This window comes from Salmo salar, chromosome 20 (assembly GCF_965601325.2).
Source record: "Salmo salar chromosome 20, fSalSal1, whole genome shotgun sequence".
In the NCBI taxonomy this organism is placed as follows: domain Eukaryota; kingdom Metazoa; phylum Chordata; class Actinopteri; order Salmoniformes; family Salmonidae; genus Salmo; species Salmo salar.
In genome coordinates this window covers 35,341,716-35,365,899 of record NC_138310.1, presented here as the reverse complement: position 1 = coordinate 35,365,899, position 24,184 = coordinate 35,341,716, and the positions used below count along the sequence as shown (strand labels likewise).

Genomic DNA, 24,184 nt, shown 5'->3' with positions numbered 1-24,184 from the left:
TGTAAGATTAAACCCTGTTTACCCCTAACTTTAAAATACAGGAGGAACACGTTGACCCAAACAATATCTAAACAGCATTCAGTGGTTTCATCAAACAATATCTAAACAGCATTGTGGTTTCAACAAAGAAATTGGACAAAAAAAACAGTTGCAGGTGTTTTTACTGAACTTCCGATGGAGGTATAAAATAATCTTCTGCAATGGCATCTCAAATCTAGTTCCCATAATTATTTTCTCTCCAGTTAATACACATCATATAATTTAAATATAAACGTATGAGAGCACACACACACACACAACTATTCCCTTGTGAAACACACAAAATAGAAAATGTAATTGACTAAGAACGCATAATAAGGTCTCCTTCAATAGCTACCTCATTCATCAACTCAAATTTACAAAATTGTCTTCATGGTTTTCGCTCTGACATTTACCATTGTTATAAGAATGTCAGTATGCTTATACATTTAAACATCTTAGAAATGTACGATTTCATGAAATTGTAGCTATGACATATACCTAATATAATTAATTGAATAAACAAAATAAGTGTTTGTTTTATTCATATGGTTTTACTGCGTGATGGCTGAAACCATTCTCCCAGTGCTGTGCCGTCTTCTCTACCCACGTTCTGTGCCTGTCCAACTGTATAGGCCAGCTGGGGGCAGATTCTCAATGAGACAGAGAGAGAAAGAAAGATGAGAGAGAACGTGATAATGTGGGAAGGAGGGAGCGAGCGAGATAGAAGACAGAGTTAAAGAGACAAAGATAGTTTGGGTGTATGAGACAGAGCCATGGCCTGGGGTTGGTGGGGATAAGAAGGGGTCTCTCTCCAGGTCTAGTCTGTGCCATTCTTGGGGGCATTTGGGTTGACTGGCTGCTGGCCATCCTTGCGTGGGGGCATTCTCTCGTTGACTTTGTCCAGGCTCTGTGCCTCTGCAAAGTCCTTGATCTTCCTTGTGGGAGAGAAGCCTTGAATGGCTAGAAGGAAGAAATGAAAGACAGAGGGACAATTAGAAATCAAAGGAAACAATGCTTTGAATAATTAAACATTTAGTTGGTGAAAAATAGTTAGCCATTATACTGAACAAAAATATAAAAACTGGGAATACAGATATTCATCTGTCAGTCACAGATACCTTTTAATTATTTTAAAAAATGTTTAAAAAATATTACAAAAAAATAGGCCTCAGGATCTTGTCATGGTATTTTTGTGCATTCAAATTGCCATTGATAAAATGCAATTGTGCCCGTAGCTTACACCTGCCCATACCATAACCCTACCACATACACAGCACTCTGTTGACATCAGCAAACCGTTCACACACTCAACGCCATACATGTGGTCTGGGGTTGTGAGGCCGCTATTGTCCCCAGCACAAGGTGAACCTGTGTAATGATTACACTGTTCAATCAGCTTCTTGATATGCCACACCTGTCAGGTGGATGGATTATATTGGCAAAGGAGAAATGCTCACTAACAGGGAAGTAAACAAATTTGTGCACAACATGAGAAATAAGCTTTTTGTGCGTAGGTAACATTTTGGGGATCTTTTATTTCAGCTCATGAAACATGGGACCAACAGTTTACATGTTGCGTTTATATTTTTGTTCAGTGTATTTGATGGATCTGCTATAAGGAATTGTAGGTAAAACCTGCAAAATGAAACCATTTACAGCTTTTTTGTGCAGATTCTCAGTTTTGCCTTGATTCGGTCAAATTGTATGCCCTTAGTGAATTCCAGGTTATTTTGTTACCAAATGCAGGTAATAGCTGACAGACTGAAAACAGTGCAGACATACATTGAATACACAGAAACACAGCAAGTCGTATGTACAGAAAAACTGCACGGTTGGAAAAACCACTGAACAAGCTACAACACCTCACAGTGAATGTGGGACTTACTGTAACATTCCAAGTGCCAAGGAGAAACCACAAAGAAAACATGGGCAAACCAGAGATGTACAGTAAGTAACTATTCCATTTTTTCCATAATGTTTCAAAGAAAGTGAACATTTAGAATAACAGGAAAATAACACCGTAAAATGGTAGTTTTGGAGTTGATGTTATGATCATGTGATCTACAACACTGCACTCAGAAATAGGCACTCTTGCACAACCGGAGATCTGCAGGTTTAACTAACAGCTGAAGTGCCACAAACACCTTAATACCTCTTAACATCAGTGAGAAATTAATCACTGCAAGGAAAGGCAAACAGTGGTACATAAAACCCTATAAAACATGCTCTGATAAACATAATATCAATATCATTGGACAGAAACCAAACTACCTATACTACTTCAAAATGTGCATGCGGTCAAGGAGAGTATCTGAGTGCTAAGATAGTAACATGTCAACATGAGCAGACAGTGAGTAGCAACAGCCAAGCAGCATAACAGGATTAGACTGAAAATATCCCTGGATAGCCAGGAGGAGGTATGTTCTAGCTCCATTAGTGATGTTGGGGGGCTATCAGGCTTTGCTCAGGGACCAGCTGCCTGGACCAATGGAAAGGAAACCAGCAACCTCGGCTCTCACCCATGTGGCCTCTGCCTACAGTTTGTGTACAAGTCACTGCTAGGCCTAATGTCTGACTCTCTGTATCTGTGAGTCCAGTATATCTGTAGTCTATCTGAAGACTGTTTAGGCTTTGCCTTTATGTTATCATGGTCCAGATGTTGCAATGCCCCTAGGACTTAGGAATAATGTAACTGTCTGGTACATGTTGAGGTTCAAGCTAAAGTCTTTCCTGCCAAATGAAGAGCCCACTGCTTGGGCATTTGAGACCTATTATGTACACTACATTACCATGAGTATGTGGACACCTGCTCGTCGAACAAGTTCTTCCACACCTATCTCAAACTATTTCTGTATGGAAATTGCTTTGTGTATGGGGGCATTGTCATGCTGAAACAGGAAAGGGGGTTCCCCAAACTGTTGCCACAAAGTTGGAAGCACAGAATCGTCTAGAAAGTCATACGCTGTAGCTTTAATATTTCCCTTCACTGGAACTAAGAGGCTAGCCCGAATCATGAAAAACAGCCCCAGACCATTATTCCTCCTCCACCAAACTTTACAGTTAGCACAGGATTCTTCCGTCGGACTGCCAGATGGTGAAGCGTGATTCATCACTCCAGAGAACGAGTTTCCACTTCTCCAGAGTCCAATGGTGGCGAGCTCTACACCACTCCAGCCGAAACTTGGCATTACGCATGGTGATCTTAAGCTTGTGTGCAGCTGCTCAGCCACGGAAACCCATTTCATGAACCTCTCAACGTACATTTATTGTGCTGTTGTTGTTTCCAGAGGCAGTTTTGAACTTTATAGTGAGTGTTGCAACAGAGGACAGGTGATTTTTACATGCTATGCACGTCAGCACTCTGTTGTCTCGTTCTGTGAGTTTGTGCTGCCTACCACTTCGCGGCTGAGCCGTTGCTGCGCCTAGACTTTTCCACTTCACAATAACAGCCCATACAGTTGACCGGGCAGCTCTAGCAGGGCAGAAATTTTACAAACTGAGTTGTTGGAAAGGTGGCATCCAATGACGTTGCAAGTCACTGAGCTCATCAGTACGTGACATTCTACTGCCAATGTTTGTCTATGGAGATTACATGGCTGTGTGCATGATTTTATACACCCGTCAGCAACGGGTGTGGCTGAAATAGCCGAATCCACAAGTTTGAAGGAGTGTCCACATACATGCATGCATACATAGGCAAGACAAAGTATGTGAACCCTTTGGAATTACCTGGATTTCTGCATAAATTGGTCATCAAATTTGATCTGATCTTCATCTAAGTCACAACAATAGACAGTGTGCTTAAACTAAGAACACTGAAATTGTATTTTTCTTGTCGTCTATATGGAATACATTATTTAAACATTCACAGTGTAGGTTGGAAAAAGTATGTGAACCCCTCGGCTAATGACTTCTCTGAAAGCTAATTGGCTTCAGGAGTCAGCTAACCTGGAGTCCAATCAATGACACAAGATTGGAGATGTTGGTTAGAGCTGTCTTGCCCTATAAAAAAAAAGAACTCACCAAATTTGAGTTTGCTATTCACAAGAAATATTGCCTGATGTGAACCATGCCTCGAACAAAAGAGATCTCAGAAGACCTAAGATTAAGAATTGTTGACTTGCATAAAGCTGGAAAGGGTTACAAAAGTATCTCTAAAAGCCTTGATGTTCATCAGTCCACAGTAAGACAAAGTGTCTATAAATTGAGAAAGGTGAGCAGCATTGCTACTTTCCCTAGGAGTGGCCATCCTGCAAAGATGACTGCAAGAGCACAGCGCAGAATGCTCAATGAGGTTAAGAAGAATCCCAGAATGTCAGCTAAAGACTTACATAAATAGTCCACGATACATAAACACCATTCTTGTTTTAGTGCTTTATGGGAGGACACCATGGAAGAAGCCACTGCTGTCCCAAAAAAACATTGCTGCAAGTCTGAAGTTTGCAAAGTGCACCTGGACGTTCCACAGCGCTACTGGCAAAATATTCTGTGGACAGATGAAACTACAGTTGAGTCGTTTGGAAGGAACATACAACACTATGTGTGGAGGAAAAAAGGCACAGCACACCTACATCAAAACTTCATCCCAACTGTAAAGTATGGTGGAGGGAGCATCATGGCCAGCTTGCTATCATCAACGGAAAAATGAATTCCCAAGTTTATCAAGACATTTTGCAGGAGAATGGTAGGCCATCTGTCCGCCAATTGAAGCTCAGATGTTGGGTGATGCAACAGGACAACGACCCAAAACACAGAAATAAATCAACAACAGAATAGCTTCAACAGAAGAAAATACACCTTCTGGAGTGGCCCAGTCATAGTCCTGACCTCAACCCAATTGCGATGCTGTGGCATGACCTCAAGAGAGCAGTTTGCACCAGACATGCCATATATTGCTGAACTGAAACAGTTTTTTAAAGATTAATGGTCCAGAATTCCTCCTGACTGTTGTGCAGGTCTGATCCGCAACTACAGAAAATGTTGAGGTTATTGCTGCCAAAGGAAGGTCAACCAGTTACTAAATCCATGGGTTCACATACATTTTCCACCCTGCACTGTAAATGTTTACACGGTGTGTTCAATAAAGACATGAAAACGTATAATTGTTTGTGTTATTAGTTTAAGCAAAATGTGTTTGTCTATTGTTGTGATCTAGATGAAGATCAGATCAAATTTTATGAACAATTTATCCAGCAATCCAGGTATTTATAAAGGGTTCACATACTTTTTCTTGACACTAAAATATAAAAATATACATACATACAGTTGAAGTCGGAAGTTTACATACACTTAGGTTAGTCATTAAAACTCATTTTTCAACCACTCCACACATTTGTTAACAAACTATAGTTTTGGCAAGTCAGTTAGGAAATCTACTTCATGCATGAGAAGTAATTTTTCGCAACAATTGTTTACAGACAGATTTCATTTATAATTCACTGTATCACAATTCCAGTGGGTCAGACGTTTACATACACTAAGTTGACTGTGCCTTTAAACAGCTTGGAAAATTGGCTTTAGAAGCTTCTGATAGGCTAATTGACATAATTTGAGTCAATTGGAGGTGTACCTGTGGATGTATTTCAAGGCCTACCTTCAAACTTAGTGCCTCTTTGCTTGACATCATGGGAAAATCAAAAGAAATCAGCCAAGACCTCAGAAAAAAAATGGTAGACCTCAAAGTCTAGTTCATCCTTGGGAGCAATTTCCAAACGCCTGAAGGTACCACGTTCATCTGTACAAACAATAGTACGCACGTATAAATACCATGGGTTTCACGCAGCCGTCATACCGCTCAGGAAGGAGATGAATGTACTTTGGTGCGAAGAGTGCAAATAAATTCCAGAACAACAGCAAAGGACCTTGTGAAGATGCTGGAGGAAACAGATACAAAAGTATCTATATCCACAGTAAAACAAGTCCTATATTGATATAACCTGAAAGGCTGCTCAGCAAGGAAAAAGCCACTGCTCCAAAACCGCCATAAAAAAGCCAGACTACAGTTTGCAACTGCACATGGGGACAAAAATCATACTTTTTTGGAGAAATGTCCTCTGGTCTGATGAAACAAAAATATAACTGTTTGGCCATAACGACCATCGTTATGTTTGGAGGAAATAGGGAGAGGCTTGCAAGCCAAACAACACCATCCCAACCGTGAAGCACGGGGGTGGCAGCATCATGTTGTGGGGGTGCTTTGCTGCAGGAGGGACTGGTGCACTTCACAAACTAGGATGGAAAATTGCGTAGATATATTGAAGCAACATCTCAAGACATCAGTCAGGAAGTTAAAGCTTGGTCGCAAATGGGTCTTCCAAATGTACAATGACCCCAAGCATACTTCCAAAGTTGTGGCAAAATGGCTTAAGGACAACAAAGTCAAGGTATCACAAAGCCCTGACCTCAAACCTATAGAAAATGTGTGGGCAGAACTGAAAAAGTATGTGCGAGCAAGGAGGCCTACAAACCTGACTCAGTTACACCAGCTCTGTCAGGATGAATGGGCCAAAATTCTCCCAACTTATTGTGGGAAGCTTGTGGAAGGCTACCTGAAACGTTTGACCTAAGTTAAACAATTTAAAAGGCAATGCTACCAAATAATAATTGAGTGTATGTAAACTTCTGACCCAATGGGAATGTGGTGAAAGAAATAAAAGCTGAAAAATAATTCTCTCTACTATTATTCTGACATTTCATTCTTAAAATAAAGTGGTGATCCTAACTGACCTAAGACAAGGCATTTTTACTAGGATTAAATGTCAGGAATTGTGAAAAACGGAGTTTAAATGTATTTGGCTAAGATGTATGTAAACTTCCGACTTCAACTGTACACACACAGAGTAGTTGCAGGCACTGGTAATGCAAGAGCAGCCATTTTGCAAAGTGAAGTACATCCATCCATGACAAAGCATTTCATGAACCACACACACAGTGAACGTACAACAAGAATAACAAAACAAACATTTCAAAAGTGACAAAAACAGGAGTGCATAGAACATTTAAGGCAGGCCCCATTTGAAAAGGTTAAAAGTTACACAACAAGGACAAGACACTGAGGGAGGGATCCGGGGACCACTTGCGTACCTTTGGCCTCCGCGGCCTCAGCGGCAGCTATGTCAATGTGAGTAGTGGTGAGAAGGAGAAAAGTGAGTCATCAATGCAGAGACCAAATAACATCAATCACAGAACAAGGTGTCATTTAGGCTCTGGTCAACAGTAGGCCACTATAGGGAACAGGGTGTCATTTAGGTTCTGGTCAACAGTAGGCCACTATAGGGAACAGGGTGTCATTTAGGCTCTGGTCAACAGTAGGCCACTATAGGGAACAAGGTGTCATTTAGGCTCTGGTCAACAGTAGGCCACTATAGGGAACAGGGTGTCATTTAGGACAGTACCAGAGTGAGAGCGGCCTGCAGAAGATCCAGGATGCTGGCTGCTGTTAAAGGGTCATGAGGGCTTAGATGTGGATGGACAGAGATTTTTTTTTGGGGGGGGGGGGGGGTTCTGAGCAGTGCGCACGCACACACAAGTGTCTTTTTTGGGGTTATTCTGGATCTTGTTATGGGAACATAATCAAATGACGAAGTCTGCTGGGAGGAGAAGGGAACGGATCTCCTTGCTACATCTCTCTTAATGAAGTGTGTTTAGGCTCAGTTCTCAAAGGAACACGTGTGATGACATGACAACTGTGGCGAGATGACAGCTTTAATCTTTCTATTCAACTTGTTCTTAATGAGGTGTTCTGTTACTAGTGTCACTCTGAATAACACATGGTGAAAGACACAGGGTGCGTCCCAAATACTAATAGGGGTCTGGCCATAAATAGTGCACTTGATTGTGAATAGGATGACATTTGGGACACAGCCTGAGCCAGACAATGGCATTCGGGTAAAGGTCACATCATGTGGTTTCTCTCTGAGTGCTCACAGCTTTGTGGTGACGTTCAGTACACCTCCGCCTCACCTGGGAGACCAGTCCCCCTCTCCTTCCTGCTGACAGGCCTGGTGTGTGTGTGTGTATTACCCCCGCTGGCTGGGCTGGTTGACCTTTAGATCAGGGCTACGGCCACTTCAGTGACAGGCGGCTCTGAGCCGACCCCCCGGACACCCGCCCATAGTCCCCCCTCTACCCCACGGGAACGGCTGGCTTGATACAGAGCCCCAGACAGACGAAGGTTGTGTCCCAAATCACAACATCTTCCCTTTATAGTGACCAGTGAGGCCCATAGTAGCCCAGTGAGCTAGAGGAGTGAGGGCAGCAATCTAACAGGATGTTCATCTAATGTATATTAACAGAGGCCAGGTGTAGGCTTCAGCGACAGTGATAGTTTCCACATCTCCACTGCATCATGGAAAAAGGAAAGCAGAAGAGCCGGGTTTAATATGGTTTTTTTTTCTCCCCAAAGTGAACTTATTAATGTCAAAATGCAAAACATTAAGCGTACATCCTTCAGTTTACTGTGGCTGGGGTAAGGCTGTGTTGTTAGTGCAGGTAGAAACGGCATGGCACCCCAGGGCCCTCTGAGGGTAGGGCATGGGGAACGGGTGGAGCTGGGGGTACAAGAGAGAGAGGACAGAGACAGGGGAGGATGAGGGATGGTGAAAGGAACACTTACCAGTCTGCAAGGTCTGTTTGCCGCCTGATAACACTCCTAGAGGCAGCGAGCCAGTCGGGGTCAGTCCTTTGAGTGTCAGCACACTCTCACTCTCCTCCCTGAAGAGCGAGAGAGAAAGAGGAGAGAAAGGAGAAGAGACACCTTAGATATCTAACAAAGAAACTACATATGTTAAAACACTTCTCTGTAGCATCCAATGACATCCCTGTATATGGGCCACTAATAGGCCTACATATACATTTATATTTTACATTTGAGTCATTTAGCAGACGCTCTTATCCAGAGCGACTTACAGTAGTGAATACATACATTTCATTTCTAAACATATATATTTTTTTTTTCTGTGCTGGCCCCCCGTGGGTGTTTGCAACGCCCACAACCCTGGCGTTGCAAACACCATGCTCTACCAACTGAGCTACAGGGAAGGCTATATAGAAACAGTAATAGACCTACATATAGAACATGTGTGAATTCTAGGATCTCTGTGCTGATCTGCATCTCCCTTTCCCCATTGCATTTGTGTGGCAGGCTAAGGTCATTACATAGCCTCAGCACGGTGCTGAGTGTTGTGACTCACTGTTGCCTGCTCATTAAACCTCCGAGAAGCAGCACTGTGTTTTCAAACATTACTTCATTATGCACTCAACTGACTTCAGTCATGTCATGAACTAGACTCAAGTCTGAACTAAAAATAGACTTCAGTCTACTCCCAACCTCAAGGTCTTGAGTCTTTGGGTGCTGAAGTGGCAACCTATTCCCTAAAGTGTACTACTTATAGCCAAAGCCCTAGGGCCCTGGTCAAAACTAGTGCACTATACAGGGAAGAGGGTGCAATTTGGGACACAATATATGCTGTCTGGTGTGATGCTGACAGAGAGAACGTCTCACCTGAGAACAGAGAAGACTCTGGCCATCTTCCCGATGGCCCGGATCTTATTCCGGATCACCTCTTTGCGTACCGCTGGGATTCCACCATCTTCTCATAAAATACAAGAAAAAAAATGATCCTAAGCAATGTTGGAGATTTCATATGGCATTGTAATGGTTTCTACCATTTGACATACGCTGAGTCTACAAAACAACACATTAGTCCATGCCCCGACGATTTGAGGCTGTTCTGAGGGCAAAAGAGGGTGCAACACAATATTAGGAAGGTGTTCTTAATGTTTTGTACACTCAGTGTAGTCTGACATTATCATAGGGAAGAGGAAAGGACAGTGGGGAAAATTAAGGGAGCCAAAGGAAGAAGCAGAGTGGAGAAGACAAAATGGGGAGGGGAGAGGGGAAAAGTAGAGCTCTGTCAGATCTCCAGCGAGTCCTGAGATCTCCGAGCTGAACTCCAGGCACGAGAGACTGTTTCTGACGTGCTTCTACATCTGCATTGCTTGCTGTTTTAGGCTGGGTTTATGTATAGCACGTTGACATTGGCTGATGTAAAAAGGGGTTTATGAATACATTTGATTGATAAAACCAGCTACCAGCTTTACTTAGCACTCCAGCGATAACATGGAGGTGTGTGTGTGTGTGAGTGTGTGTGTGTGTGTGTGTGTGTGTATGGGCCTCTGTCAAAGAGATGGCGTTGAAGTGCCTAAAAGCTTTGCTTTTAATTTTATGATAGGTCTGATCACCGACAATGACGAGACAGCCTATAGGGAGGAGTTCTGAGACCTGGCCGTGTGGTGCCAGGACAACAACAACTTCTCCCTCAACGTGATCAAGATAAAGGAGATGATTGTGGACTACAGGAATAAGAGGACCAAGCACGCCCCCATTCTCATCGAAGGGGCTACAGTGGAGCAGGTTGAGAACGTCAAGTTCATTGGTGTCCACATCACCAACATGGTCCAAGCACACCAAGACAGTCGTTAAGAGGGCACGACAAAACCAATTCCCCTTCAGGAGACTGAAAAGATTTGGCATGGGTCCTCAGATCTTCAAAAAGGTTCTACAGCTGCACCACCGAGAGCATCCTGACTGGTTGCATCACTGCCTGGTATGGCAACTGCTCGGACTCCGACTGCAAGGGACTACAGAGGGTAGGGGCCAAGCTTCCTGCCATCCAGGACCTCTGTAACAGATGGTGTCAGAGGAAGGCCCTAAAAACTGAAAAAGACTCCAGCCACCCTAGTCAGACTGTTCTCTCTGCTACCGAACAGCAAGCGGTACCGGAGTGCCAAGTTTAGGTCCAAGAGGCTTCTAAACAACTTCTACCCCCAAGCCATAAGACTCCTGAACACCTAATCAAATGGCCCCCCCCTCCCCCTTTACACCGCTGCTACTCTCTGTTGTGATCATCTATGCATAGTTACTTTAATAACTCTACCTACAGTTGAAGTCGGAAGTTTACATACACCTTAGCCAAATACATTAAACTCAGTTTTTCACAATTCCTGTCATTTAATCGTTGTAAAAATTCCCTGTCTTAGGATCACCACTTTATTTTAAGAATGTGAAATGTCAGAATAATAGTAGAGAATGATTTATTTCAGCTTTTATTTCTTTCATCACATTCCCAGTGGGTCAGAAGTTTACATACACTCAATTAGTATTTGGTAGCATTGCCTTTAAATTGTTTAACTTGGGTCAAACGTTTTGGGTAGTCTTCCACAAGCTTCCCACAATAAGTTGGGTGAATTTTGGCCCATTCCTCCTGACAGACCTGGTGCACCTGAGTCAGGTTTGTAGGCCTCCTTGCTCACACACGCTTTTTCAGTTGTGCCCACAAATTTTCTATAGGACTGAGGTCAGGGCTTTGTGATGGCCACTCCAATACCTTGACATTGTTGTCCTTAAGCCATTTTGCAACAACTTTGGAAGTATGCTTGGGGTCATTGTCCATTTGGAAGACCCATTTGTGACCAAGCTTTAACTTCCTGACTGATGTCTTGAGATGTTGCTTCAATATATCCACATAATTTTTCATCCTCATAATGCCATCTATTTTGTGAAGTGCACCAGTCCCTCGTGCAGCAAAGCACCCCCACAACATGATGCTACCACCCCCGTGCTTCACGTTTGGGATGGTGTTCTTCGGCTTGCAAGCATCCCCCTTTTTCCTCCAAACATAACGACAATTTTTTTTCTGAGGTCTTGGCTGATTTCTTTTGATTTTCCCATGATGTCAAGCAAAGAGGCACTGAGTTTGAAGGTAGGCCTTGAAATACATCCACAGGTAAACCTCCAAATGACAAATTATGTCAATTAGCCTATCAGAAGCTTCTAAAGCCATGACATCATTTTCTGGAATTTTCCAAGCTGTTTAAAGGCACAGTCAACGTAGTGTATGTAAACTTCTGACCCGCTGGAATTGTGATACAGTGAATTATAAGTGAAATAATCTGTCTGTAAACAATTGTTGGAAAAATGACTTGTGTCATGCACAAAGTAGATGTCCTAACCGACTTGCCAAAATGATAATCTGTTAACAAGAAATTTGTGGAGTGGTTGAAAAACGAGTTTATGACTCCAACCTAAGTGTATGTAAACTTCTGACTTCAACTCTACATATTACCTCAACTAACCGGTGCCCCCACACATTGTACCGGTACCCCCCTGTTTATCTGTATTTAGTCCTACACCTGTTGTATTCAGCGCATGTGACTAATAAAATTTGATATCCAAGGTGTGCGTTTTGTAACCTGTGGACCAGCGAGGGTGAAATCCTGGCTGTGCCTCTTACCTTCACACAGGTCGTCTCCTTCCGACATGAGTTCATCATCAGAGCAGATGTTCAGCACGTTCACCAGCATCTCTGTTACTGTTGGGAGGGGAGAGGCGGCAGCACCACAGCTCAGGTTAGCACCACCACCAAAACACTCTTTGCTGCATTTTTTTGGGGTGCAGACCTATTACACTAGAATGTGCCAATGCTCCTTTCTGGCATTCTACTCCGCATTCTTAACTCTGAAACACTGAGTTTGGACGGGGACCACATGCATACCTTTCTCTCCAACGAAGGGCAGAGACCACGTGAAGACGTCCATAAAGTTGGGCAGCCAGTAGGGGTGAGGGGAGCAGTTGAACTGCCGAATATTCATCACATTGTTCTCATACTTTAATACAGCAGCTGGAAGTTGGAGCAAGAACAAAATAATGATATACTTAGCCATTTTGACAGACAGAAAATGTAGCACTGACAAAAGTAGCACTTGTAACACATTGGCAAATTGTCATATTTTGGAGACAGAAGAGGCCAGACAGAAGAGGGAAACGCCAATCCCAGCCAGTAGACATAACAGCTATATAAGACTATGCATAAAACACCCACACATATCACTGTCTTGATATAAGGAGTACACAAACCTTTGTTGTTGTACACATCTAGGTAATTTGGTGCTGAGAAGATTGTAATTAATGAAGGAAAGCCTGTAGTCTGGCTTTTTCTGTACATCCGATACCTGGGATGAGACAATTATTTTAGTTTGACAACACAATAGTGAAGAGAGCAAAAAATAAATATTTCTATTTTTGGTAACGTTAAGTGATCAAAAACAGTGAAACTTACCCTGCATCCTGTGCTTCGTGTGCTCTTATTACCGACAACAAGTTATTATTTATCAAAAAGTCACATACAGCTGGGTAACTGCAAGGCAAGACAGAGAGAAGAAAAAAACTACTAGAACAGCCAGTGGAATTAAATCTGGACCTCACAGAGTCAGTCTGGCAACCATGCAATGTGACAGATTCTTCGAGTAAAACCATTAGAAGCGTTCTCTAGCGGTTCTTTACTTTTGGAAATACATTTTGTGTATTGCCCTCTGGCCTGGGAGGTAGACAGGGTTTAATTAACTAGTGAGGCCAAAGTAGAGCAGAGGCAAGGCAGTGGTATTTATGAGCTCTGATAGTTGATCCAGATGCAGTCAAGAGAACAGGAGTTCACAGCTACAGCCAGCAAGGAGACTTGGTGTGAGTCTTAAATGGCACCCTATTCCTTATATAGTACACTACTTTTGACCAGGTCCCTATAGGGAATAGGGTGCCATTAGGGACAGATCTCGGTGTGGCTGCTGGGCTGGCTTTTACTGGGGTTTATACAACCCCGCTCCACCTCTCCTATCCTCAGAGACCGGTCAGGCAATTAGCAGGCCACCTACATTTAGTTAGCATCCATGGAACAAACCTATGACATCTGGAAAAGACAACAGTGGAGATAGAATAGTAAAGCTGGGGAGACAATACACTGGCACTGTCAATACCTTATAGTCCACTCCCAAAGTGTACTATTTGGATTTATTATTGTGGGGTATGCATGGTGTCCGAGCTGTGTGCTACTAGTTTAAACAGACAGCTCAGTACATTCAGCTTGTCAACACTTCTTACAAAAACAAGTAGTGATGAAGTCAATCTCCTCCACTTTGAGCCATGAGAGATTGACACGCATATTATTCATGTTAGCTCTCTGTGAACATTTAAGGGTCAGCAGTGCTGCCCTGTCTGAGCCAATTGTAATTTTCAGAAGTCCCTCTGTGGCACCTGACCACACAACTCAACAGTAGTCCAGGTGCGACAAAACTAGGGCCTGTAGGACCTGCCTTGTTGATAGTGTTGTTAAAACCTGTTGGGGCTAGGGGGCAGTATTTGCATGGCCGGATAAAAAACGTACCCGATTTAAACTGGTTACTACTCTTGCCCAGAAACGAGAATATGCATATAATTAGTAGATTTGGACAGAAAACACTCAAGTTTCTAAAACTGTTTGAATGGTGTCTATGAGTATAACAGAACTCATATGGCAGGACAAAACCTGAGAAGATTCCATACAGGAAGTGCCCTGTCTGACAATGTTATCCTTCTGTTGCATCTCTATCGAAAATACAGCATCTCTGCTGTAACGTGACATTTTCTAAGGCTTCCATTGGCTCTCAGAAGGCGCCAGAAAGTGGAATGACATGTCTCCTGTCTCTGGGCGAAGAACAGCAGGAGTATTTGTTAGTGGTCAGGCTGGGAACAGTGACACTGGAGATGCGCGTTCATGAGAATTCTCAATTTTTTTCTTTCAGCCTTTGAATGAATACAACGTCGCCCGGTTGGAATATTATCGCTATTTTACGAGAAAAATAGCATAAAAAATTGATTTTAAACAGCGTTTGACATGCTTCTAAGTACGGTAATGGAATATTTTGACATTTTTTGTCACGAAATGCGCTCGGATAGTGACTTGAACGCACGAACAAAACGGAGCTATTTGGATATAACTATGGATTATTTGGAACCAAAACAACATTTGTTGTTGAAGTAGAAGTCCTGGGAGTGCATTCTGACGAAGAACAGCAAAGGTAATCCAATTTTTGTTATAGTAAATCTGAGTTTGGTGAGGGCCAAACTTGGTGGGTGTCAAATTAGCTGGCCGTGATGGCCGGGCTATGTACTCAGAATATTGCAAAATGTGCTTTCGCCGAAAAGCTATTTTAAAATCTGACACCGCGATTGCATAAAGGAGTTCTGTATCTATAATTCTTAAAATAATTGCTATGTATTTTGTGAACGTTAATCGTGAGTAATTTAGTAAATTCACTGGAAGTTTGTGGTGGGTATGCTAGTTCAGAACATCACATGCTAATGTAAAAAGCTGTTTTTTGATATAAATATGAACTTGATTGAACAAAACATGCATGTATTGTATAACATAATGTCCTAGGAGTGTCATCTGATGAAGATCAAAGGTTAGTGCTGCATTTAGCTGTGGTTTTGGTGACATATATGCTTGCTTTGAAAATGGCTGTGTGATTATTTTTGGCAGGGTACTCTCCTGACATAATCTAATGTTTTGCTTTTGCTGTAAAGCCTTTTTGAAATCGGACAATGTGGTTAGATTAACGAGAGTCTTGTCTTTAAAATGGTGTAAAATAGTCATGTTTGAGAAATTGAAGTTATAGCATTTTTGAGGTATTTGTATTTCGCGCCACGCGATTCCACTGACTGTTGACTAGGTGGGAGGAGCAGAGCTTTATTATGGACAGACTTCTCCCCATCTTAGCTACTGTTGTATTAACATGTTTTTGACCATGACAGTTTACAATCCAGGGTTACTCCAAGCAGTTTGGTCACCTCAACCTGCTCAATTTCCACATTATTTAATATAAGATTTAGTTGAGGTTTAGTGAATGATTTGTCCCAAATACAATGCTTCGTTTTTTTTGTTATATTTAGGACTAACTTATTCCTTGCCACCCATTCTGAAACTAATTGCAGCTCTTAAGTGTTGCAGTGATTTCACTCGCTGTAGTAGCTGATGTGTATAGTGTTGAGTCATCCACGTACAGACACACTGGCTTTACTCAAAGCATGTCATTAGTAAAGATTGATAAAAGGGGCCTAGACAGCTGCCCTGGGGCATTCCTGATTCTACCTAAATTGTGTGTGAGAGGCCTCCATTAAAGAACACCCTCTGTTCTGTTAGACAGGTAACTCTTTATCCACAATATAGCAGGGGGTGTAAAGCCATAACACATATGCATTTACAGGAGATTATGATCGATAATGTCAAAAGCCGTACCGAAGTCAGGCAAAACAGCTCCCACAATATTTTTATCAATTTCTGACAGCCAATCAGTCATTTGTGTAACTGCCATGCTTGTTGAATGTCCTTCCCTATAAGCATGCTGAAAGTCTCAATTATTTTTACAATAAAATAGGATTGTATCTGGTCAAATTATTTTTTCCTAAAGTTTACTAAAAGGTTGGTAACAGGATGATTGGTCAGCTATTCAAACCAGTAAAGGGGGCCTTACTATTCTTGGGTAGTATAATTACTTTTGCTTCCCTCCAGGCCTGAGGGAACACACTTTCTAGTAGGCTTAAATTGAAGATATGGCAAATAGGGGTGGCAATACCGTCCTCTATTATCCTCAGTAATTGTTCATCTACGTTGTCAGACGCCGGTGGGTTGTCATTGTTGATAGACAATTTTCTCACCTCTATCACACTCACTTTACAGAATTCAAATTTTTTTTTTTTTATTAAAACTTTATTTAACTGGGCATCTTCCAGTTAAGAACAAATTATTTTTTACAATGACGGCCTACACAGGCCAAATCCAGACGACACTGGGCCAATTGTGCACCGCCCTATGGGACTCCCAATCACGGCCGGTTGTGATACAGCCTGGAATTTAACCATTTCAAATCAGTTATACTTGGATGTGTAGTGTCAGCATTTGTTCTATCATGCAGACATATCCCTGGATACTCAAAGTATATGGAAACTATTCAAGTGGCAAACAGTATTATTTGATTTCATTGGCCAGTATTATTGAATATAATATATTTTTTTATCCATCTGAAACCGGACACATATTGTGCTGAACTAGTACCGAACCTGAAAAAGTAGGAGCAGCCTCGCACTGAGTTGTGGTTGAAATGTTCTGCTGTCTTTTCACTGCCGTAGTCCTCTCCTGGGTCAGCCCAGATCAGGTCACACATAGGGCCGAAAGCTGGAGGCTCCTTAAACCTGTCTAACTGTGGAGCGCGCACACACACACACACACACACGCACACGCACACACAGCACCGTGAGTCACAGAAAGTTGATCAATTACAGATTAAAATCAACCAACTGTATCCACACTTGGTTTTGTAGTCAAACGTGGACTCAAACACCACTTTCTCATCAGGTGCCAGGTGAACTTACTTTCCTAATGTCGTCTAGGCAGTTGATTTCTGGGGAGAGACCGCCGTGTACACACAGGAACTGTTGGTTGAGAAGAGCAGCTAGGGGCAGGCAGTCAAAGGCCTCCATGCAGGCATCATACACGCGCTCAGAGTACTTAATCTTACCTAAATATGGAACAGGTGAGACAACTTCACAATTGCTTTCAGAGAGAAACTACTAGCGCTAGTTAAAACACTTGATAAGACAGTACCACAAATTGTCACTGAGGTCAAACTAACCGTGTCTACATGCCAAAATAACTTAGTAGGAAGTAGAATCAATTAGCTACAGCCTAGTATTTCAGAAGGTTTCGTTGTTTTGTTTGTCAGCCTTTAGTAGCAACAGCATACATGTAGTGGCAGCACATACTTCACACTGGCCATTTGGGACTAGTAATCTACATATGGTCAACCGCTATCTTAACAGTTACTGGCTACACCGCAGCGGATGTTGTGTCTTCCTGGATAATTGCTTAAGCTTCTTTACTTTAGATGCTGGTGAACTTTCATCAGTGTAACTTGTCTTGCACAACACTTACCACAGGTCAGATTAACTGACTGACTGTTGAGGAAGTGAAGTCCATATAAGGCGAGAGAATGGCAGTGTTTCTTATTAGGCCAGTAAACTAGGAGCAGTTAGTTCAGCCTAACAACAAACCCCCCGCTCTCATTAACTAGTCCAAAAAATGCCCTAAATTAAAATGCTTATCATTGAGAGTCCAAGGAAAGCAAGATAATCAGTGAGTACCATGATTGAGAGAGAGAAGCATTCAAACTATTCTAAAGTAGCGAAGGGAGAGAGAACCACACCGCACTCCAATTGACCTTCAGGGTTTGAAATCAGTTTATATGGAACTCATGTTTCCTGACATGGTTAAAATGTTCAGAGGCCTGTCTAGGCGCACATAAGGGAATTAAATCAGTCTTGCACTAGCCTTACACTAACCCAAAGGCTGAATGACCAACCAGAACAAGTCTTTGAAATACTAGGGGCTTGGCTATAGCCCATCTAATTGAATCTACTGTTAAAGATTTTGGCGATCAAGTGAAAGCCAGTCATCTGCCCAAGTAGGGCTGGGCGAAATATCGACTTAATTAGAATGCATGTTTTTGTGCGATATTTCAAATCGCCTATCGCAAGAATCGAGGTTTGTTATTTTTTAGTTTTTATGAGCGTTTGTTCTCATGTTGTATTTTTGGTTTTGTCGCCTTCGCTCTTCTGAGAGTCTTCTCATTTACACCAGAGATTTGTATAGAATGACAAGATGCAAGTCTCAGTTTTAGGAAGAGTCAAACCTCTCGTGTCCCCACTTACTCTACGGTTTACACACACATCAAGAGCCCCCTCCCCCTGCCTCTCACAGCAACAAAGTTGAGAGAACACATCTTCCTCTTTGACAAGCGGTTTCAACTTGCTATTTGCATTTGAGGTTTGGTCCAACAGAGTTGGTCATATGGACACCACAACACATTGAGACAATATTTTACTGTAAGATAGAAATTAAAAAGGCTATCGTTAGAAAAGTTGTCTCAACTACTCAAATTGTGCGTAGAGCAGACACTACTAAAACAAGAGTATCAATGCATATTGATTCTGGAAAATTAATGCTCAGTTTGTCGTGCGCGCTACTGGGTTACCATGTCCCGCTAGCAGCATTTTAGGCAAAGACTGTCATGCTACCTGTCTAGTGTATTTTATAAATGTGGAATAAGCCTAAAACACAATTATATAAGGAATTATCAACTTGTTCTCATTCTGAGAAATAAGTTAAGCCACTTGAATTCAACATCTGAACAAAGTGGACAGTCTAACATGCTTTTTAAACAGTTGGAGACAGAAGGGTGCGTTTGTAACAATTCAACCTTGTTAGCTAGCAAATAGATCCAAGTTGTCTAAACTTGAAATATAAAGATTAGCTGGCTAATCACTAGCACGTGGGCTTGGGAGATTGTTGATGAGACCCGAGTTCATTTTCTACAGCCTAATGCCTGCTTCAAGAAGTGAGTCATTATTAGTGAATGTGCATTATGCATGGTTCTACTTAAATTTGTAAAAAAAATATTTAAAAAAATAGGCATTTTTCACAGAGATACTTGATAGCCAGACGAGTGATTGCAGGAAAAAAAGAAACTGGTTCAACTACTTTGATAAAATTAAATTATGATGATAACAATTGAGATAAATATTGTGAAATCGGCCATAAGTTTGAAAACAAATCTCGATCTAATTTTCAGGCCATATTGCCTAGCTCTATGCCGAAGGATCCCATAGCTAAACTGTTGTCAGTCACATGAGCTTCTGGCTGACTTCCGGAGAGGAGAGCTAATAACCAACTGGTTAAAAACTGGTTGACTCAACGTAATTTGTCCACGTATTGTGACGTGGAATCTACATTGAAAAAACATTACATTTGAAAAAAGTCAAACTTGTTGAAATTTCAACCACAGGATTATAACATGGTAACCAAATTTCAACATTGACAAACATTGTATAAAATGTTGAATTTGTACCACCTTTAAAAACAAGACCTTCAACGTTACATCTCCAATCAGAAAAAAAATAACTATAGGATGGGCAGCACCTCCTACTGGAGAATTGATCTATCTATAGCTACCCTTTGGTCTACCATCCAGCGTTTTAACCAAGCCCTGCTTAGCTATAGTATTTGTCACTGACTATTACCAATGTGCTATCGTGAGAATGATTGTTGAGAGATCAGCACTTAAACAAAATAGATTCACGGTTGCTACCAACGTCATTCCAATGGGTAAGTTTAACAGAGCAAATGAAAATGTGACCATAATTTCACTCACATAGTATAAATGATAATATTTAGGACTATATAGCACTTGCAAAGTCATCAACAGCTATTATTTCAATTAACTCAGAATTAAACTAAAAATAGACAATACAACAGGCCTAGGGTATTACGCACTGGATGATTTTAAATGTAATGATATTGAATTGTGTTTGGTTGTCAACCAAATAAAAACATTTGAAGGAGATGCATCTTCTGCTTGGATAGTTCCATCTGTGCCACTGACTTAAGTCTGGATTTAATTTGTTGGTCTATAAATTAATAATTGATGTGTTGGAGTCTCCATCTCAATAATAGGACTAAATCATATTAAAAAACTTTATTTCAAGTGCATTTAGTTTGATTTAGTCCTATTTTTTTATTTAGATTTTTGGTTAAGTTGAATCCAACATGTTAATTTGTAGACAAACTTTAATTAAATCCAGACTAAGTCAGCGGCACAGATGGAACTATTCAAGTAGAAGATAAATCTCCTTCAAAATCCTGATATTTGGTTGTGTTTAGGCATGGGGGGCTCTCACACACACACTACCAGTCAAAAGTTTGGACACCTACACATTCAAGGGTTTTTCTTTATATTGGAGAATAATAGTGAAGACATCAAAACTATGAAATAACACATATGGAATCATTTAGTATCCAAAAGTGTTAAATCAAAATATTTTATATTTGAGATTCTTCAAAGTAGCTACCCTTTGCCTTGATGACAGCTTTGCACACTCTTGGCATTCTCTCAAACAGCTTCATGAGGTAGTCACCTGGAATACATTTCAATTAACAGGTGTGCCTTGTTATAAGTTCATTTGTGGAATTTAATTCCTTCTTAATGCATTTGCGCCAATCAGTTGTGTATTGACAAGGTAGGGGTGGTATCCATATTATGGCAAGACCAGCTCAAATAAGCATAGAGAAACAGTCCATTACTTTAAGACATGAAGGTCAGTCAATGCAGAAAATGTCAAGAACTTGAAAGTTTTTTCAAGTGCAGTCACAAAAACCATCAAGCGCTATGATGAAACTGGCTCACATAAGGACTGCCAAAGGAAAGGAAGATCCAGAGTTACCTCTGCTGCAGAGGATAGGTTCATTAAAGTTGACAGCCTCAGAAATTGCAGCCCAAATAAATGCTTCAGAGTTCAAGCAACAGACATCTCAACATAAACTGTTCAGAGGAGACTGCGTGAATCAGGCCTTCATGGTCGAATTGCTGCAAAGAAACCACTACTAAAGGACACCAATAAGAAGAGACTTGCTTGGGCCAAGAAACACGAGCAATGGTCATTAGACCGGGAGAAATTTGTCCTTTGGCCTGGAGTCCAAATGGGAGATTTTTGGTTCAAACTGCCGTGTCTTTGTGAGATGCAGAGTAGGTGAACGGATGATCTCTGTATGTGTAGTTCCCACCGTGAAGCATGGAAGACGTTGTGTGATGGTGCTTTGCTGGTGACACTGTCTGTGATATATTTAGAATTCAAGGCACACTTAACCAGGTTTGGACTTAGTGGGACTATCATTTATTTTTCAACAGGACGTCCAGGCTGTGTAATGGCTATTTGACCAAGGAAGAGAGTGATGGAGTGCTGCATCAGATGACCTGGCCACCACAATCACCCAACCTCAACCCAATTGAGATGGTTTGGGATGAGTTGGACTGCAGAGTGAAGGAAAAGCAACCAAAAAGCTCAGTATATGAGGGGGGGAACTCCTTCAATGTTGGAAAAGCATTCCAGGTGAAGCTGGTTGAGAGACTGCCAAGCGTGTGCAAAGCTGTCATCAAGGCAAAGGGCGGCTATTTGAAGAATCTCAAATATAAAAAATATTTTGATTAACACTTTTTTGGTGTGTTATGATTCCATGTGTGTTATTTCATAGTTTTGATGTCTTCACTATTATTCTACTATGTATAAAATAGTAAAAATAAAGAAAAACCCTTGAATGAGAAGATGTGTCCAAATGTTTGACTGGTACTCTTTCTTTATGAGCTGGATTGCCGGTCTTTGCAATTACACTATTTTCGTTTGCGCTTGTTTAGCATATTTAGCCAGCGGCCTCCATGGAAATTCGCTATTACTTGTGCTAATTTTGTTAGCATTCTGGTAATAGACACCCAATGGGCTTTTATTGCTTTTCTTGGTGCCCCCTTGTGTACTAAACTAGTAATACCGTAAATCCAACGTGAGAGAAGGACGTATGACGATATGAAAATCTGGGTACAGCCCAACCCTAGTTGCATTGATAACCAAACAATTCAATATCACTTTTGAAGTACAATAAATTGCCTATTAAGTACACTTGCGCCATGTACTTTTAATGTAACGTTAACTGCAATCAAGTTCATTTGGTTCTGCTATTAGATGAATCAGAGTGATAACATATTAATCTGTTGTATAAATAAACAAAATATCTGACATTGTGTTCTATTTTCCTGTGCTTTTAAATAGATGAAAGTGCAGTGGTATACATATGAGTGACAACTAAACCAAAAAACAGACATTGGAATTTGGTTGTGCTTTTCGATGGTTGCAAAAAAATTTGTGATAACACATCAGAAATTCAACACACTTTTGGTTGTCTTTTTGAGTGGGTGAATATAGGTTCTCTCATTGATCAATGTCTCAACCAAATACCCAATTATCCACGTTGAAATGATGTGGTGTGCCCAGTGGGATGGTCCAGGGTGGATCACAGTGTTGCCGTAGCAACCAGGCCAGGCTTTAGAAACAAAAACACGGACTGAGTTTGGGAAACCCTGCCCTATTCCACTATAGGTAATATGATGCCATTTGGGACGCACCCTGTCTTCTGTCTTAGACCGGTCACCCATCGCTTCTCAAAATGCCTGAGAAACATACACACTCACTCACTTGACGTTCCAAGTCATCTTTTTCAGAGGATCAGATCTCACAACACCTGGAGAAATTTTTTAACGACCCAGGAACCATATTACTAGACATTTTCAGACCGTTTGTTTTACTTTCATCCTGAAGAGAAGGGCAACACGGATCAGTCATGCAAACTGCCTCTGCCTGCCTGGCGCGGCTCAATTAGCTTAAATGCATACTTATGAGTGCTTTCATTATAAACAAATTAGACAAGCATCTTTCTTTCCAATGGGTGTTTGCCAATTAAATGCTATTTTCCAATGTTGTGGCTGTCTTTCCTGTCCTGTTTTCCAAAGTGGGGTTTGTTTCTTTGCATACTATTGCCTCACACCTGTGCTGCCGCTTGAATGCAATGCCACCCACACACACCTACCTACCTACCTACCTACCTACCTACCTACCTACCTACCTACCTACCTACCTACCTACCTACCTACCTACCTACCTACCTCCTCTATAAACACATTGTGGGTGTGTCAGCTCTGTGTTTAACTGTCTGAATAACAAGATGGCTGGCTGTTCTTCATGCCTCTGCAGCTCACTGTCTGTCTGTACCTTGAATAGGAGAAATGGTCTCTATGCATGGATAAAGGCTTCTGAATGATGAGATGTTACATCTGATGACTGTGTCTGACAGGCTTCCTGATCCTGGTGTCTGTCTATCACTGAACGGTTGCCAAGCTCATCAGCCACAAATACAACTGCACTAAGAGCAGCAATAGGCATCAAAGCTAGGGGGAAGAAGGTCCCCTTTAAGCATGTCCTTTAGGCTCTGTTTGCAGAGCAGAACCAGGTCTGCTACTCTAGGTTGGATAGGTCCTTTGATCCCTAAGTAGTACCCTACAGTGTTGCATCACATTAGGCTTGTCCTCATTGGTGTGACCTGCCATGCTGCAGTGACAGTACTTACATTCCTGTTTGAAGGTGAAGTACTCTGTGAGGTGCCGGCACTCGTGGTTCCCTCGCAGGAGGAAGAGTGTGGTCGGGTGATTGATCTTGAGTGACCAGAGGTACAGCACACACTGCAGAGGGAAGGAAGGACAGACAGCGAGAGAGACAAAGCATGTAATTCAATAACACAAAGCCTGCATAGATCCTGAATGCCCTAAATGAATTACAAATCACTATACCGTGGGGTTGGGTGGTATCCAGGTATCCAGGCAGACGTACCATTTCTGTACCATACCGGGGATATACGGT

At 41.7% G+C, this 24,184-nt stretch overlaps 1 protein-coding gene across 4 annotated transcripts in view; it reads right to left on the bottom strand.

Annotated features, from left to right (window-relative positions):
* Window positions 1-143: 143 nt before the first annotated feature.
* The window catches only part of LOC106580517 (serine/threonine-protein phosphatase 2B catalytic subunit gamma isoform), a 42,332-nt gene continuing 18,291 nt past the window's right edge, over window positions 144-24,184 (bottom strand). The window contains exons 4-14 of one of the 4 annotated variants that reach the window (XM_014161675.3): window positions 23,895-24,006; window positions 17,264-17,409; window positions 16,952-17,091; window positions 13,140-13,217; window positions 12,938-13,032; window positions 12,576-12,701; window positions 12,315-12,392; window positions 9,524-9,614; window positions 8,636-8,733; window positions 7,105-7,131; window positions 144-981 (exon numbers count right to left, since the gene is read on the bottom strand). In XM_014161675.3, coding sequence (XP_014017150.1) covers window positions 839-981; window positions 7,105-7,131; window positions 8,636-8,733; window positions 9,524-9,614; window positions 12,315-12,392; window positions 12,576-12,701; window positions 12,938-13,032; window positions 13,140-13,217; window positions 16,952-17,091; window positions 17,264-17,409; window positions 23,895-24,006 — 1,134 coding nt within the window. In that variant the 3' untranslated portion in view covers window positions 144-838. The remainder of the gene's footprint in view (window positions 982-7,104; window positions 7,132-8,635; window positions 8,734-9,523; window positions 9,615-12,314; window positions 12,393-12,575; window positions 12,702-12,937; window positions 13,033-13,139; window positions 13,218-16,951; window positions 17,092-17,263; window positions 17,410-23,894; window positions 24,007-24,184) is intronic. The other 3 variants (XM_014161676.3, XM_014161678.3, XM_014161679.3) reach the window with 3 other exon arrangements.